Source organism: Phalangium opilio, unplaced genomic scaffold, assembly GCF_054372755.1.
Source record: "Phalangium opilio isolate 3A_F unplaced genomic scaffold, DU_Popi_V2 ptg000662l_1, whole genome shotgun sequence".
Classification (NCBI taxonomy): Eukaryota; Metazoa; Arthropoda; class Arachnida; order Opiliones; family Phalangiidae; genus Phalangium; species Phalangium opilio.
Window position 1 is genome coordinate 445,934 of NW_028324246.1, and position 16,058 is coordinate 461,991.

General features: G+C 40.8%; 1 protein-coding gene across 1 annotated transcript; it reads left to right on the forward strand.

Annotated features, from left to right (window-relative positions):
* The first annotated feature begins 249 nt into the window (after nt 1–249).
* LOC149588161 (uncharacterized) lies at nt 250–15,784 on the forward strand. Its single transcript, XM_089862995.1, has 18 exons — nt 250–407; nt 591–748; nt 3,003–3,251; nt 3,845–4,073; nt 4,139–4,369; nt 4,442–4,652; nt 5,082–5,234; nt 7,215–7,331; nt 7,400–7,613; nt 7,675–7,851; nt 7,922–8,029; nt 8,146–8,265; nt 8,324–8,545; nt 9,400–9,581; nt 9,680–9,842; nt 10,723–10,923; nt 10,996–13,713; nt 15,515–15,784. Exons 2-18 carry the CDS (start codon nt 596–598, stop codon nt 15,554–15,556), a joined length of 5,490 nt encoding a protein of 1,829 aa, XP_089719121.1. The 5' UTR covers nt 250–407; nt 591–595; the 3' UTR covers nt 15,557–15,784.
* The last annotated feature ends 274 nt before the right edge of the window (nt 15,785–16,058 follow it).

The following is a 16,058-nucleotide window of genomic DNA, read 5'->3' on the forward strand; positions in this document are numbered from 1 at the left end:
GACCGCGACAAGGATGCGATTTGGTCAGGGTTCAGTATGTGTTTAAGCAGGGAAGGAAATGAGGTTTACTTGGGAGGTGACGGAAGGGGTGTGGGGTCAAGTCACCTCCGGCGGACACGGGGCAGTCGGCACCTATAGGGTAGGATCGCCGACATGTGTATATTCCCTCAAACTTTGCCACCCAGAAGCTTGGCTTACAGGAGTTGCGCCACACTCCCGGCTGCACAGTTGGTGCTGTGGATAAGGAAATTGTGGACTGGCAGTTCTGTTCCTCTTCCCTTTAAAGAGAACCGTTTTGAAAATAATCGCGAGTGAAAAGCGCGGGAAAGAATTTGAAACTTTAGTTAAGTGGTGCTAACGGTTGGACTTTGCATTTCGTGGACGAAGGTTCATTAATGGAATATATAGTAATTGTTTTATTCTTCTATTTTCTTTTAATCGATTTATTTCAGATGTTGAAAGTTAATATTTTAAAGTAGCGTCGTATAGCGAATCTAATATAGTATAAGCGTAACCATAACGGCATTGTTTCAAATAAGCCTAACATTAGTGCGTGTAATGTTGAATCATGGTAATGTTGGTAATTTCAGGTTTCATGGTTGAATTAACTAATATGGAAGGCGCCACGAGAACAAGATCAACAGCCAGTTCTGGAAACCTTACGTTGAAGGATATTTTCACTCAATGCCAGGAAAAGAAGCAATCCCATAATAGACTTTTGGAGCATACTAAGAAACTCTACCAGTCTGTGAGTATTATTTGCATCATCACCCTAAATTAAGACAGACAATTTAAATGTAGAAATACGCGTACTTAATTGAGATCAATGTAGCCAATGTAAATTTAATCTTAAATTGGTTAAATAAGGCCTAAAATCAAAACACATGCACCTGCTGATTTGAACATGTTAAACTTAAAGTATCTGAATGGATAGTTAAAAATCAGAGTATCTATACAAATAACCATAAGTTTATATGTTCCATAAGTATGACTCTTTCTATATTTCATAATGCTAGAGACTTACAGCTCGAGCTAGTTCGAGAATGACGCGTGAATTCGCTAAACCCGGTTTTGCAGTCCATCGTCCTATTTAGTCTGTACTAAGCCTTTGACATCGCCTCACCAGGTGTCGCTTTACGAGAATCAATGACGTTTCACCCACGTCACTGCATGACAAGGTCTCAGTAACCAGTGACAAACTTATGGAACATACTTATGAACTTATGAAATGATTAAAGGGTGTATAAGTCCCTTCCCAAGAAAAACTTGGCAAAGGATGGTTACAGATACATTATCTAGCTTTAGCCTTCTCTTAGGAAGGTTTAACTACATCGTCTTGCAATACTATATTGCGCTACACAACTCTAGCGTCCACCAGGGATAGATTTAATTTTAGAAGCAGGAATGGAGAACGGTTTGTATTTACTTCAGTCCGACTCATAGACCACCCAGTATAGAGCCCCTCCCTCCAAGACGTAACGATAAGTTTAAATTATCTTATTGGCTCACTTAAACTACGTTTTGATGACGTTGCTCATTCATGGGGATGGCGAAAAATACGTAATACCCGGCTCTTCTTTCATACCCCCCCCCCGTTCTGGGGAAAGGGGGTCCTGGACTTTGATGCGCGCCCAGATTACTCTATTTTCCATTCCTACTTCCAACATTAAATCTTTCCCTGCGTCCACTTACGCAGCAAAGACCTGCAATAGACTCCATTTTGTAAGAAACATAAACAGACAGGGGGTTGAGCTACCCCTAAATTTTGAAGTCCCTATAGAGTAATTTCGGTAGAGAGGGGGAGGGAACTGTGTATCCCCAACGCTGGGGGCAACTTTTTAAGAGAGAATACTATTTTCCCCCAGAAGGGGGATATCACTAAGGGTTATGATGATGCCATATTATCAAAAGTAGATAGGGGGGAAAGTAAAGCACTTGGAAGATCCCCCGCGCCATGAAAACCTAGAAACCCCCTTTCCTCTCTCTCACAGTTCCTACCCCCTCGCGTAGGAGAGGCATTGCACATTGCCAGTGCCTATTTGCAACTGAAAATAGTTCTGTAAACAGTTTTAAAAGGACTCCTACTAGCCAAGGCTTAACAAGATTGCATACGGATATACGGTAAAGCAACATCTGTGAGTGGATACGTTAAAATTAATAAATGATCTTTTTACCACGGACGATACTGGAAGTAGAATTAGAATATTTAACTGTATGAAAGGTAATGGATCCATGAATGAACTGTTATATGATATGATTTGTGATCTTCTTAAGTCAAAACATGAAGAAGATAGTGGTGGTTATTCTGCATTTCTTTTTGCCTGGACTATTAAAGGATAAAAATCAGCGCCCCGAATTTTTAAACGATGTAACACTTGGTCGATTTGAATTTTCCTTTAGAGCAGACAATTTCACCGGCTACTGTCCCGGGGCGCTGCCGTCGCTATGAACTGCCTCTCAAAAAAAATCGATAAGGAGTTGGGGTGTTTTCTCAAACGTCATTGGCTAACTCGCATAGGGGGTAAGGGAGAGGAGAGAGAGCTTCTAAACTTAGAGGAAACCCACAGTCAAAGGTGGGGGACCATCCTCGAGCTTTACTTTCCCCCTATCTACTTTTGATATTATGGGAAAGAATTTACTCTTTAGAAAAGAGTTGGTTAAGGGGTGGAATTATCCCCCAGTAAACACCAGGCCTCTGCTTAGCCAATCAGACATATTCTGCCACTAGCCTTACACTATGTGAAGTCTGTGGCTATTTTGGAAGGAAGCGGAGGAACCATACTAAACCACATCCCTCCTACCCACCCTGCGGAGAACTTTCAGTTAGTAGAGGGACTAAGACTCATGACGTAATTTACACGCCATACTGGTGCGACGAATGCAGGGGCTTTAGCCTTGATTATCATGTTCTGTCCCAGTAAAGTGAAATAGAAGCCCCCCCCCCCTTTAGTCCTTTGACTGTTACGTTTATTAAAAACCCCTTAACTAAATATATCTTTCAGACACCATTCGCAGACTTTTGTGATGAGTTTGAAAGTTATCTTCTTCTGGCTCTTCAAGCTCAAGAAGATCATCACGCAAATATTGTTCTGGAGTTTGTGGCCAAGTTTGCCATAGGTCTTTATGTACCGCCTGAAAATAAAGAAAATGACGTGAATGGAAGTATTAATAGCGCTTGCAGTGATTTGGATGAAAGTGCTCGGGTTATAGAAAATCCTTTTCTCGTCAGGCTCATGAAGTATTTGCTTCAGGTATATTCTTCTTTATCAAAGACATTGCGATTATTCTACAGGGTTCATACAAACCTGGAAAAATCAGGGAAATAAATAGTTGACAAAAACCTCAGGGAAATCAGGGAAATTTGCGACAAACGGGCTGAATAATTAAGCAAAATGTTCATAAACATACCCCCCTCCATAGGATTAACATTACACTAAACTTTGGAGGCTCATAACTCTGGTTCTGCTAGAGATACGGGGAAGTCCTTCGAGTATCTTATAGTCCTATATGTCCCCCATCCAACCATACTAAAAACATAGGGCTACGGCAAACAGGGGCCGAGTAATTAAGCAAATTGTTCACCATAGGATTAACATTACACTATACTTTGGGGGCTTATAACCCTGGTTATATTAGAGGTACGGGGATGCCCTTTGATTATTTCCCCCCCCCCAACCTTCGTTAACATTTGCTCGTAGGATACTCCATATACGGGAAAAACCTGGAAAACTCAGGGAAGTATATGGGGGTAAAACCTGGAAATCTCAGGGAAATTTGTTTTCCAAAAGTTGTATGAACCCTGTTCTAGTGCAAGTTCCAGTTTTTAAAAAGTTTTTGTTTCTAGTACTACGATGTTGTCAATGTGCCTTTCCGTTTACACGCGGTTAAATTGTTACATCTTTTATTAACTGACATGAATACCGACTCTTCAATTGACGATGAGTTGTTTGAAAGTCTTACCGAGGCCTTACTCGTTTGCTTGAAAGATAAAGTCTCCGCAATAAGAGTCGCGGCTGTTTTGGCCTTATTTAGATTACAAGATCCCACGAATAAAGAATGTCCAGTCACCAAACGTAATTCTTTAATACGGAAAAGAAAGGCTACGTTATTCGTTTATTTACGAAACATTTCTTCGCAGAATACCTCCAGCACTTGAAATTAGATCCTAATTCTCAAGTAAGAGAGGCGGTCTTGAGTGTAATCGGCGCGACTACAATTACTCTCGAGTCGGTTATTGACCGTACGAGGGATGAAAAAGATAAAGTTCGCAAACGAGCTTACGAATATCTTGCTGAAAAAGTTCATATTAAAGCGCTAACTATATCCAGAAGAGTTCGGCTCTTAAAAGAAGGACTTCAAGATCGTTCCGGTCAGTAGCTATCTCTTAGAAACGTTTAATGTTACAATTGTAATCTTTATGGTTAATATTTTTACAAAACAGAACTTGTAAAGACTTGCGTTGCTAGCACTCTTGTTCCAACATGGTTGAAAATGTGCGGTGGAAGCATCGTCACCTTTCTTCGATGCTTGGATGTGGGTATTCAGGAGACCGAAGAGTCGCTGAATGTTACTAAATTGGCCCTGGATGCCATTCTGGATAATATAACGATGGAAAAAGCCGTTAATGATTTTATTAAAACTTTGACTGCCGAGTGAGTTTCTTAGGAAATATCATCTCGTAAAAGGACCGGGAAGGGTTCAAACTAAGACCATTAAACACGGATGGACTGGAATTGAGATACAGCGCGTGATTCTTATAGGGCAGCGCCACGCCGCGACCACTATTGAAACTTTACCGATTCAAAGCGTAGCCATTGAGTCAAATGGTTTATGAACTCTCCCTCTAGGGGCAACGACAGGCGATGCCATTAGGAGAACAGGGTTGTAGTCCTTCCGTGTTTAATGGTCTTAGGTTCAAACAAGTTGATTCTATTTGGTTTGAAAAGATGTAATAGGCACTTTGAAAATCAGTTAGATATCAATGATGATTAATTTGACGTTTTTAAGCCTATTTTATCATTCAAAAGCTATTAAAATCAACTCTTTTATTTTTCTGATATTTTGAACTTTGAATCTTGCAGGAAACAAATTCCACCTGAGGAGTTGAGTTGTGAAAATGCGTTTTACTGGCTTTACTTAATCAAACATTTGAAGAAACAAGATGCGGAAGATGGTGAAAGGTTTTTAGAACAGATGCAACCGGAGCTGATACAGTATTGCCAATATATCAAAAGGTTCATTCTATTTCGAGGGTGTAATAATCCCTACTTCTCTAGTTTATTTGTGTCTTCGGTCATCAAACGAACCTAAAATGGCGGCTTTTGCAGCAGAACTTTTATCTATATGCCCAGTAGATTAGAAGTGCATAGTTTCAGTAAGAAGTACATACGTTTTTGGCTGTTTTTCAAAAGAATATGATATGAGGCACTCCATGAGTTACAATTGCCCATATAGGCATAATTAAAATCGCTAGATTCACAATAGTCAAGAGAGAGAAAATAGTTCTACGGCAGCTCTTGTCTCTGCATTTGTATTGCTAGAGGCTTATTATTTTTTGTTAGATCACGCAGTGACTATGCGTATAGTTAATTCTGTATTTAATCTGAAACTTGAACTGTTTCCCATGGTTGTGTGGGTAGTGATTTTTGGCGGTCGGGTACTGGTACTCTTGAGAATTCCCTATTGTGTGACGTCGTGTATCCGGATTGTTGGCAGGTACTCGAATAATTAGGCCTAGCAAAAGTTCCAATTGTTGTGTGCATGGATTAACTAACGCTAGGGATTGTTCACTAACTGGGTTTCCCATGTAATTCTATCGCCAACTACATGTTCCGAATTATTCCTTGATTCCCCTCTTCATTCCCCCAATTTATTGCAGAGACCTGCACGGGCCGAGTTTTCCAGGCCCGACCCAAGCCCGGCCCGGTTTTAGAATTTTGAATAAGCCCGAAACCCGGCCCGAGTCCGAGTACATAGTTGGTTTTTCGGCCCGGTCCGGCCCGGCCCGTTACATGCATTAACCAAGCCCGGTCCGGCCCGGCCCGACACATTGCATGAATTGAACAGGCCCGGCCCGGCCCGGCCCGTTACACGTAGTTCAGTTGTAATTTTCATATTTTTTTTCCATAAAATCAATGATTTGAATTCATATTTGCTTTAGCGTCGTGTATTTTTCATTTCTTTTGATAATTGTTCGTTACATTTGTCCTTAGAAGCGTATACTCATTTAAATTATCTTTCATTTCAACTTTGGATTAAATGATAATCAAGTTCGGCCCGGGCCGAATTTTGAAAAATGAACAAAAGCCCGGCCCGGCCCGGACCGTTAATTTCCAAAATTTTAAAAGCCCGACCCGGCCCGGCCCGTTAATTTCCAAAATTTTAAAAGCCCGACCCGGCCCGGCCCGATACAATTTTCAAAAGTGGAAAGCCCGGCTCGGCCCGACCCGATCGGGCCGGGCCTCGGGCCGGACCGGGCTTGAGCCCGGCCCGTGCAGGACTCTGATTTATTGGACCAAAACGGATGTAGATATAGCGCCATCTCTAGGCTAAATAAATCGTTTTGCCCAATTTAGGCAGTATTTCAATTTTGACGTCATAGACCACGTAATATTTGGTCCAATTTTCTTATAACTTCCTGTTAGGGATAGTAGCTGCTGCTAGGGGGCGTTTGGAACATGTATGCGTTATCTTTTTGGGGGAACGAACTATCCCTAGCGTTAGTTTATCCATGTTGTGTGCCTTTGGGGTAGGAAAAATATCGGGTACTTGCTAGGTCAAAGTATTATTTGTGGCAAAATACGCAAGTAAAAACTAAAGATTTAATCTTTTAAAATTTTTACAAAACTGATTTGAATATGCGCATCCCTTTGAGTGCTTAACCAAATACCTTATTGATCTAAGCCATGTCTTGGCTAATGGGCGGGAAAATTTGTAATATTTTCGGGTAATTGCCGGGTATTCGCACAGGGCTAGTGAAATAAGTGAATACTAGAAATGAGACTTAGAAATCTGTGGAATGGGGTGTTTGGAAACGGACCTTGATATGTGGGGAAACATGGAACAGGCATTTTTTGGGAGTATAGTACTCCACATACTTAGCTAATTTAGAATGCTTGCTATGTTATGATATTACGAAAAGAACCCGTACAAGTAGCAATATTGTATTTTATTACAATAACGCTATCTAACATTATACCACTTAACACTTAAAGTTACATCACTACTGTTCATTCAACATGGGATTTAAATCAAAAGCTCGATCATCAGTTTATCTGCGAGCAACTTTTAGAGATAGCTAGCAATTATGATCTGGCTGATATGGCTGGAAGGTATGACGTCCTTCATAGTACTGATCAGTATTCGTGATTTCTTACTATAAATATGTATTAACCTATAGTCAAAGACTAAATGCAGTCGTGAATGATATCCTCGTCTCAAGTAGCTGTTCGGCATCCCTCGTCAAGCCGTTAATCTCTTGCATCATCAAAACTAAGCTCGACCCTGAAGAGAGGCTTGTAATGGTCGCTGAAATGATTTCAAATATTAAAGAGCCCATTCTTACCATGGAATTTGAGGTTTCCGAAGAAGAAAGGAAACAAGCGAGACTTAAGGTAAGTTTATAATATCCGACGTGACACTTAACCACCAGTTGAATCTCCCGATTTACTGTAGATTGCGAAGATTCGCGTCGAACTTAATGAACTTAACGAGAATCTGAAAAATTACGCTGAAAATGAAGAGTTTGCTAAAGCTCAAGAAACTAAAGATCAAATTCAACATCTGGAAGCTGAAAAAGTAACTTTAGAAAAAAGTCTTATGCCGAGCACTAGAGAAGTTAGGACTGAGAAGGTTGGTCACAATAATGAAAATTTTTATATATATATACTAAAGGTTTCTAAGAGTTAATTTAACTTTGTAGAATGATACCGATACTTTACTAAAATGTATGACTATGATTACTGAGCTGATGCTGCAAGCTCCTTTGAAGAAAATGTCTCCGACTCTGGAAAATCTCTTGACAACCTTGGTAAAACTAATTTATTTTTTCTTGGCTATTGTGTTTTAGCGAATGCCTGTTAAAGGTGTATGGATTTTATTCAGAGTTGCCCCGTGAATTGGTTTCTAACTGATTTTAAATTTTAGTTGATGCCTGGCGTACAACATCCTGATCCAGCTGTTAGAAGACAAGGAGTCCTTGGAGTTGGCCTGTGTTCCATTATCAGCGTTGCAATAGCCAACCAGAATTTCTCATTATATTTGCAGGTTGGTACTGATTGTAATAGGGAGTTATAAAAAAGCGTTGATCGATAATTGTCTTTAGATATCGCAAATGGACCATCCTATGATACAATTAATGGCTTTGAAAGTTATATTTGATTTGCTTCACATGCATGGTTTGGAGATGTTTCAACCACCCGAAACTGCCGATGATAGCAATGACGCTTTGGATCTAATGAATGCCGAGAGCTCGCCACATGGAGAAGGCAGAGCCCAAACTGTAACCAATGTCGTTACTATATTAAAGTCTCATTTAGATAGCAAAGTAAGTATCGTACAACATTTTTACGCTTGTAGAACTTTCTACCTTAGCCTCATAAGCATCTCTTTGATACTGAAAGATAATTTTTATTGACTTGTTAATTGGTGCCTTAAGAGTAGTTTTAATACGATTAGTCGAGTCTACAGTGCCACTATTTGGCATTGAAGCTAATGGCCGCGTTCAGCAGAGCTCACCACTTAGTCTGCTAAGTCACCACTGTTAGGAGTGTCTTACTGAACGAAATTTTTATTTTGGATTTTAAATTGACGCTGCTCACCAATGAGCCTACGATGTCAACCAAGAAAATAGTCTGTTTTTTTGGATCGCGTGACGTAAAACGCGTAGTTCCTAGTTTAGAGAAATATAAAGTGGAGGAATTATTGCAAATAGCCCTTGCTGATTCTGATGGGACTACCTATTTAATTTCCGTGAAATCTGCTGACAACGCGAGACTTAATTATTAAAGCTATTCTTTTTAATTTCTACAAATATGTATTCATCAAAGTTTTGTTAAGCCTTGGTACCTTGCCCTCTTTTTTTTGCGCCGCTTTCATTTTTAAAACATCGGATGACTGGGGAAAAGCGTTCAGCAAGGCTATGACGACATAGCTCGCTGTTTAAAATTTTGTACAATCCGGTTTTTTGCTTCCTGAGACCTGAGCTCTGGTGAACGCAGCCCATGTGTCTTCAAATATTTCCTTTTGGCTTTTAAAGCTGGGGAGGGGGGTGAATTGTTCTACCTGCCAGATGTAATTGTGTTGGCTTATATTCCAAGAAATGAAAGGAATATTTCCCAGCTGAAGTCTCCCTTAAAATTAAATTGGGGTTTAACAGTATTTTTTATGGTATAACCTTAGATTGATGATATTCGCGCTGTCACTGCGCAAGGCCTCGGGAAACTGTTACTTTTAGGGCATATCTACTCATCGGAACTTCTCAGTCACATGATTCTGCTTTGGTTTAATCCCACAACTGATTCAAATTCTCTTCTGCTGCATTTTCTGGGAGTCTTCATTCCAACTTACGCTGCACGTGGAAGGTTTGTTTATTTTTACGAAGACTAACGCTGGCTAGCGAAGAATATCATTCCGAAGAACTCAATCAAGTAAATTTCGGGGGTTTTTCTTTACTTTTCAGGCGCGGAAAGCAGTGTTTCGAAGAAGCCTTTTTGCCTACCATTAAAACAGTTTTGGATGCTCCGCATACCAGCCCACTTTCCAGGATTAATGTGGTCCACATGGCCAAGCTGATCTTACAGTTGATACAGCCCATAAATAATGGAGACGAAACTACTATTAGGGTTTGTTTTATGACTTCTTTCACCTTCGTAAGATATTCCACTAGATCGACTGCGTTTGTCTTCCTAAGATTCTTTATTGAAATAAAGTGATGGGCGCAAATAGCCTATTGTGAATTTTGACTTAAGTTTTTTCATCAAAGATAGTATAGAGGGGGTGTGGAAAGTGGGGCAGTAGTTGTTTCCCTTTTCTATCGCGCATCTTCAGCGCGCAGTACAGAGGAGTTTAAGTTTATGACGTCACACGTTGATAGTATATTGTAGGTGGCGCTATGCTAGGCCAATCAAAATCGAGCAAGCCAGGAACTCTCTCGTGCCTCTAGTTATATTTAGGGGCAACAAGTATTTTAGGCTTCCACTCCTCCCCTTTATTCTCTTTGAATACACGTAGCTAATAGCGAAAGTTTATACGGTATGTTACGTAAGTTTGACACTACCTGTACTAAGTAATGCTATAGACTTACTGACGTGAGAATTGCAGTCCATCTTCTCGTTAGTTTGTACTAAGCCTTTGACAGTGGCTTTAAGAGAATCTATGACGTTTCACCTATGTCACTTTATGACAAGCTCTCAGTAACCAGTGACAAACTTGTGGAACGTATCTTTTGAACTTACTCCCAATAGGAATCATTGTATAGCTATTTTCTCAACGTATCTAGGCGGATTTTGAGGGAAGAGTTAGACTAATCATTATGTATGACGTATTTTACCTTGGAAATGTTGGACCTCGCGCGCCTGACCTCGCGTTTCTACCAACCAATGAAATAACAGATAGAGCTCATTGGACACAAAACCCGTATAGAAATTTACACGGGATACTATGATTCCTTTTAACTGTACGTGTTCCTGTTTTTTCTAATAAGCCAATTATGTCTATTTTCAGAGCAATGAGCCCGAACTTGATGTACAAGAATCGAAGCCTCATGATAGACTGGCTGAGAAAATCTGTATTGAGATATTGAAAGATCCTGACAATTCCCTTTCTAATCAAAAGCTAAGCCAGATCATGACGACTTTATATTTGTCATCCACTTGTCTTCCTGTACATAAAAATATTAGTACACTGGTGACCAAACTCAAGAAGGTATTCTACTTTGTAATGTAATTGTTTTTTCCTTTACTGAAAATTCTCAAAATGTTTCATTGACATTTTCAGAGAGTTCGTGACAGACTGACCTTGCGAAATATCGATACTTTTACAAATATCATTAAAGCTATAATAGACTCGGAGCTTACCATCAATGGTGATAACACCCAAGGTTCTCAAAATGATATTGAAAGTGTCGACTCTCAGTCCATTGTAGAAGCTAATACCATTGTTCCTGAGAGCGACTTATCGACTGAATCGAGTCAACCATCGCCGGCTAAGCAAATGAGACTTCAAGAAGATCGTAACTTAGACAACGGAACTTCGAAAAAGAAAGAAGAAACTGTTAAAAAAGGTAGGCCCGAACGAAATGAGCTTCCTCAGTCGCATCCTAAATCCAAAGAAACTGCGGTGAGCGATTTGATGCTAACTCGATCGCAGAGAAAAATATTCGAAAAAGAAGCGACAGTCAAATTGGTTAGGTTGCCACAGAGGAAAAGTAAAAGAACCGCATTATCTTTCACGACTACCGATTCGGATAGCGATGTCACTCTGATTCAAAAAGGAGCCTCGAATAAACATAAAAACACTGGTGCGAGTTCTTTGACCAATGTGGATGGAGAAATTGAAGCCCCAAGTAAACCATCAAAACCAAGTGGCGCGAACAAAGATCAACAACTAGGTTCGAAGGAACTTCCGACTTCGACTGAAAGAAGGACTCGTCCTAGAAGTTCAAAAGGTAGTAGCAGTGAATCTTTGACAAGATTGCTTAATAAAAGCCAAGAGAGGGCAACTGGAGCCGCAACCAGAAGCCACGCAGGGCCTACCACTAAGAGAAACAAAGATCGCGCGATTAGAGTTGCTAATAGAAGCCACGATGGGCCTCCCAGAGCAACTAATAGAAGCCAAGAGCGAGCACGTAGAACTGCTAATAGAAGCCACGCTGGACCTCCCAGTGCAACAAATAGAAGCCTAGAACGGGCACGAAGAGCTGCGAATAGAAGCCACGATGGGCCTCCCAGAGCGACAAATAAAAGCCTAGAACGGGCACGTAGAGCTGCTAATAGAAGCCACGATGGGTCTCCCAGAGCAACTAATAGAAGCCAAGAACGGGCACGTAGAGCTGCGAATAGAAGCCACGATGGGCCTCCCAGAGCGACAAATAGAAGCCTAGAACGGGCACGTAGAGCTGCCAATAGAAGCCACGATGGGCCTCCGAGAACAACAAATAAAAGCCTAGAACGGGCACGTAGAGCTGCCAATAGAAGCCATGAAGGGTCTACCAAAGCGACTAATAGAAACCAAGAAGGACATACCAAAGCGACTAATAGAAGCCATGAAGGGTCTACCAAAGCGACTAATAGAAACCAAGGGTCTAATGTAAACCATGATCGAAATACCAATGAAAGCCAAGATGAACGTAGTACTAGCATGGTTAATAGGAACCAAGGTGTACAAACTATTAGAGCGAGTAATAAAAGTCAAGGAAAGACACCTGGAGGTAAAAGTCCAAGCGTGGTTAGAACGCCAACCAAAACCCCAGTGAGGCGCCAGAAAAGGGTCAGCGGATTAAATGATAAAACTGATAATGAAAGCGCGGATGAATCATCTTCTGGCGGTGATGATTCGAGAGTTCTAACTAGATCCAATAACAAAAGACCAGAAATGAAATCCCCGACAAGATCATCCGCGAGAAGGAATTCAAAGTCGTTACGAAACCAAAGTAATAAATCCGCAAATAATATCGTAGAATCAACAGTTAACCAAAGAAGTGTCAGAGCCGCTGTTGATTCGCACCTCCATGGAATGATCAAAGGCGCGTTAAATAGATTGAAGTCGCGCTCGTCGCAAAGGCTTAGAACTGACAGCGAAAGTAACGGCTCTCAATCAAGTTCACGTCCTAGCAGTGCGAGAAGAATTCCATCGCCAACCAAGCTTTTGAAAGTTCCAATTGTAAACTTGGAAAAAGTCGCTGGAAACCAAGAATCGGTCAACAGGAAGACCCGGTATGGAAATAAGGATGACCACCATAAATCGGAATCAACTCCGAAACACGCAAACTCAAACGAAAATTACGCTAAGCATCGAAGAATGAGAAAACCAAATGAATCTCCAATAGGCGATACGTCTCGTGATTCAGAATCCGCTTCACCAAGACCAAAAAGATCGTTTTTAAGTAATTCGGATAAAGAAATTCGAACATCGAAGAGGACCATACACAAGCCCGCTAGATACGTAGAGTTCAGTGATGATTCAATTTCCGCGAAATCACCGGGGAGATCGAGTTCAACTTCCCAGAGTTCAACCCCGAAAAGAATGTCAACTCGCTCTAATAATAGAAAAGCCTCGCTGACAGAACTTGAATCCGATTCCAGCAAGAGTTCTCCGACAAGATTACAGAAATCGAAAATGTCCACCGTTGACGGAAAAGCCGAAAAGCCTCGAAGAAGAATACCACCTTCTCAAACAGAATCTGATTCTTCTAGCCCAAAGACGAAAACGAGACTATCGCTTAGCCGTAATGCAGAAAGTAGCGCTGTTTCAAAATCTACTTCGGTTTCGCGGCAGGGACGTAAAAGTGATTCGAGCCCTGTATCACCTACTTCACCTCGTAAAACCCGATCACAGTGGAGTAGCGCTTCTAAAAGTATACCACCCAGTGAAAGAAGGTCCAAAGAACTTAGCCCATTGAGAAGCGGATCAAAATCTAGAAAAAATACGAAGCTTGTAGCAACCAACCAATCGACTGATGATGACAGTAGTAGATTGCGCCTTAGCTCTTCTGATGTAAGAACTATTATACTCGTGTTCAGGCACACTTGATCAACATTAATATTTTACCCGATATTTTTACATTATCAAGTGCTCTTGAACTTGAATATAGTAACTCCTATAATTTTAGATTGTAAAATTCATCCGAAATTAATGTAGTTTTAGCAGCTATTCTAGAATAATTCTTAATAGTTGAATGATTCAGTTTTATTGGTCTTAGTCTGACCTATAGGAAGCTAACAGTTCTGCATGGCCCTGAAACGTCACACCCTTCTATCTCTTACTGGAGTTTCATCCCCCCTGACGGTTGGAAATAGTATTCTACGCGCAAAAATGCCAACCAGAGGGAGGCTGCGTGACGTCAGACTATCTCTTCCCCCTAGCCAGTTGTTAGCTCCCTATTTAAGCTTGGAGGATAGGATCTGAATGAGATCAACGGAAATATTTGAAACGCGTCACCACATGTAGTAGGCAGCCTGAGATCGCTCCATATTTTCGTGTTACATCATCGCTCTAGCTCGGAGGACCGAATGTAGTTGCTCCCAATGAAAGAGAGCAGTTTTTCAGAGCGGTTTTGTGACGTCATCAGGCGCTCCATTTTGGTCGCTCCGTCTCTAGAGTCAGAGCGGTTGGGATCAATCCGGGAGGAAGCGACTGGGTTCGTCTTTCATTGTAGAAAAAAAAACGAGCGGCTCCGAGACGGAGGTGCGTCTTCCATTGTCCCAGTCCCCAACCACTGTGACGCGAGAGACCAAAATAGAGCGCCTGATGACGTTACCAAACTGCTTTGAAAAAACTTTGGTCTTTCATTGGGAGCAACTAGATGCGGTTCTCCCCCTTTGAGAGGCTTGTTCTGAAAAGGCTATTAATACCAATAGCATAAGTTCGTAAGATTGTTCCTTAAGTTTGTCACTGGTTACAAACTGGTGCTTGTCATGAAGTGACGTAAGTGAAACGTCCTAGATTCTCATAAAGCGATGCATGGTGAGGCGATGTCAAAGTCTAAATAGCAAGATGGACTGCAAAATCGAGTGTAGTCTGCAATTCTCGCTTGTCGTTCTCCAACTAGCTCTCATTAAGTCTCTAGCATTACGAAAGTAGTGTCATACTTATGGAACATATCTTATAAACTTATGCCAATAGGGAATGTCAGCCATATGGGGCGTTGATTGCTTTGTTCATCACTCACTGAAGTACCTCTCATAAATTCCGTATATTATAAGGTCCTAATTAATTCCGTGCCAAAAACACGTGAAACAAGTGGCAGTGCACTTTAAAGCAAATCGCCACCCGAAGTAAATAGCAGCGAATTTTTACAGAACAGTTGTGGGGATGTTTCAAGCTTGAGAACAGGGTTCATACAAACCTGGGAAAATCAAGGGAATAAATAGTTGACAAAAACCTCATGGAAAATTCAGGGAAATTTGCGTCTAACAGGGGCCGAATAATTAAGCAAAATGTTCATAAACATACCCTCCATAGGTTTAACATTACACTTTGGAGGCTCATAAGTGTGGTTATATTAGAGATACGGGGATGTCCTTTGATTATGTAATAGTCATATTTGCCCCCCCCCCTCCTTCGTTAACATTTGCTCCATAGGATACTCCATAAAGGGGAAAAACCTGGAAAATTCAGGGAAGTATATGGGGAAAAACCCGGAAATCTCAGGGAAATTTGTTTTCCAAAAGTTGTATGAACCCTGGAGTATAATGAACAAATTGAGTGCCCCTAAATTTTATTTCTTAGTGTATCACGTATAATTTTTTAAATTTGGCCCTACCGTAGTTTAAAGAGGTTTTGTTTCTACTTTCAGGAATCCGATACTGAATGGTCTATAACTAGACGCGGATTTTGAGGTGATTGTACGCCTTTCATCTTTGTTCTTATAGGATTAAGAGCTAACACATAGTATCCATTTCATATCGACCTAAAGACAAGGTTATAAATTCAACCACTTTGTGAAATATTTTATTATATAACAACATTTTTATTCATACGTCATTCGTAACTTCGTTGGGGGGGGGGTCTGACCCCATTTTTATGCTGTAACTATAAATAAATAAAGTACGTTCAAGAATAATAACTATATAGTTTAATAAAGAGAATTAAATCGTCGTCACGTGAGGATGGAAACTTAACTAGTAGATCTTGGAGCGCCTTGTACCATCAAAAGATAATGAAGACCTCTTTTTCTAGAAATATTTACGATGCACCATCAATAATAATAGCGTTTTCCATTTGGGGTGATCCGAGCGCTCCGAAAAAAAAATCTTCTTTCATTGGGAAAAAACGAGCAGCTACGTGACGGAGGCGCGTCTTCCATTGGCCCAGTCGCTCCCTCCCGGATTGAACCCAAC

Bases quoted from the DNA above. Each gene is read 5' to 3' on its own strand.
- LOC149588161 (XM_089862995.1), top strand. From the start codon at position 596: ATGGTTGAATTAACTAATATGGAAGGCGCCACGAGAACAAGATCAACA. The intron at 3,252-3,844 runs GTATATTCTTCT...TTTTGTTTCTAG, and splicing joins TCATGAAGTATTTGCTTCAG to TACTACGATGTTGTCAATGT. The intron at 9,843-10,722 runs GTTTGTTTTATG...GTCTATTTTCAG, and splicing joins GAGACGAAACTACTATTAGG to AGCAATGAGCCCGAACTTGA.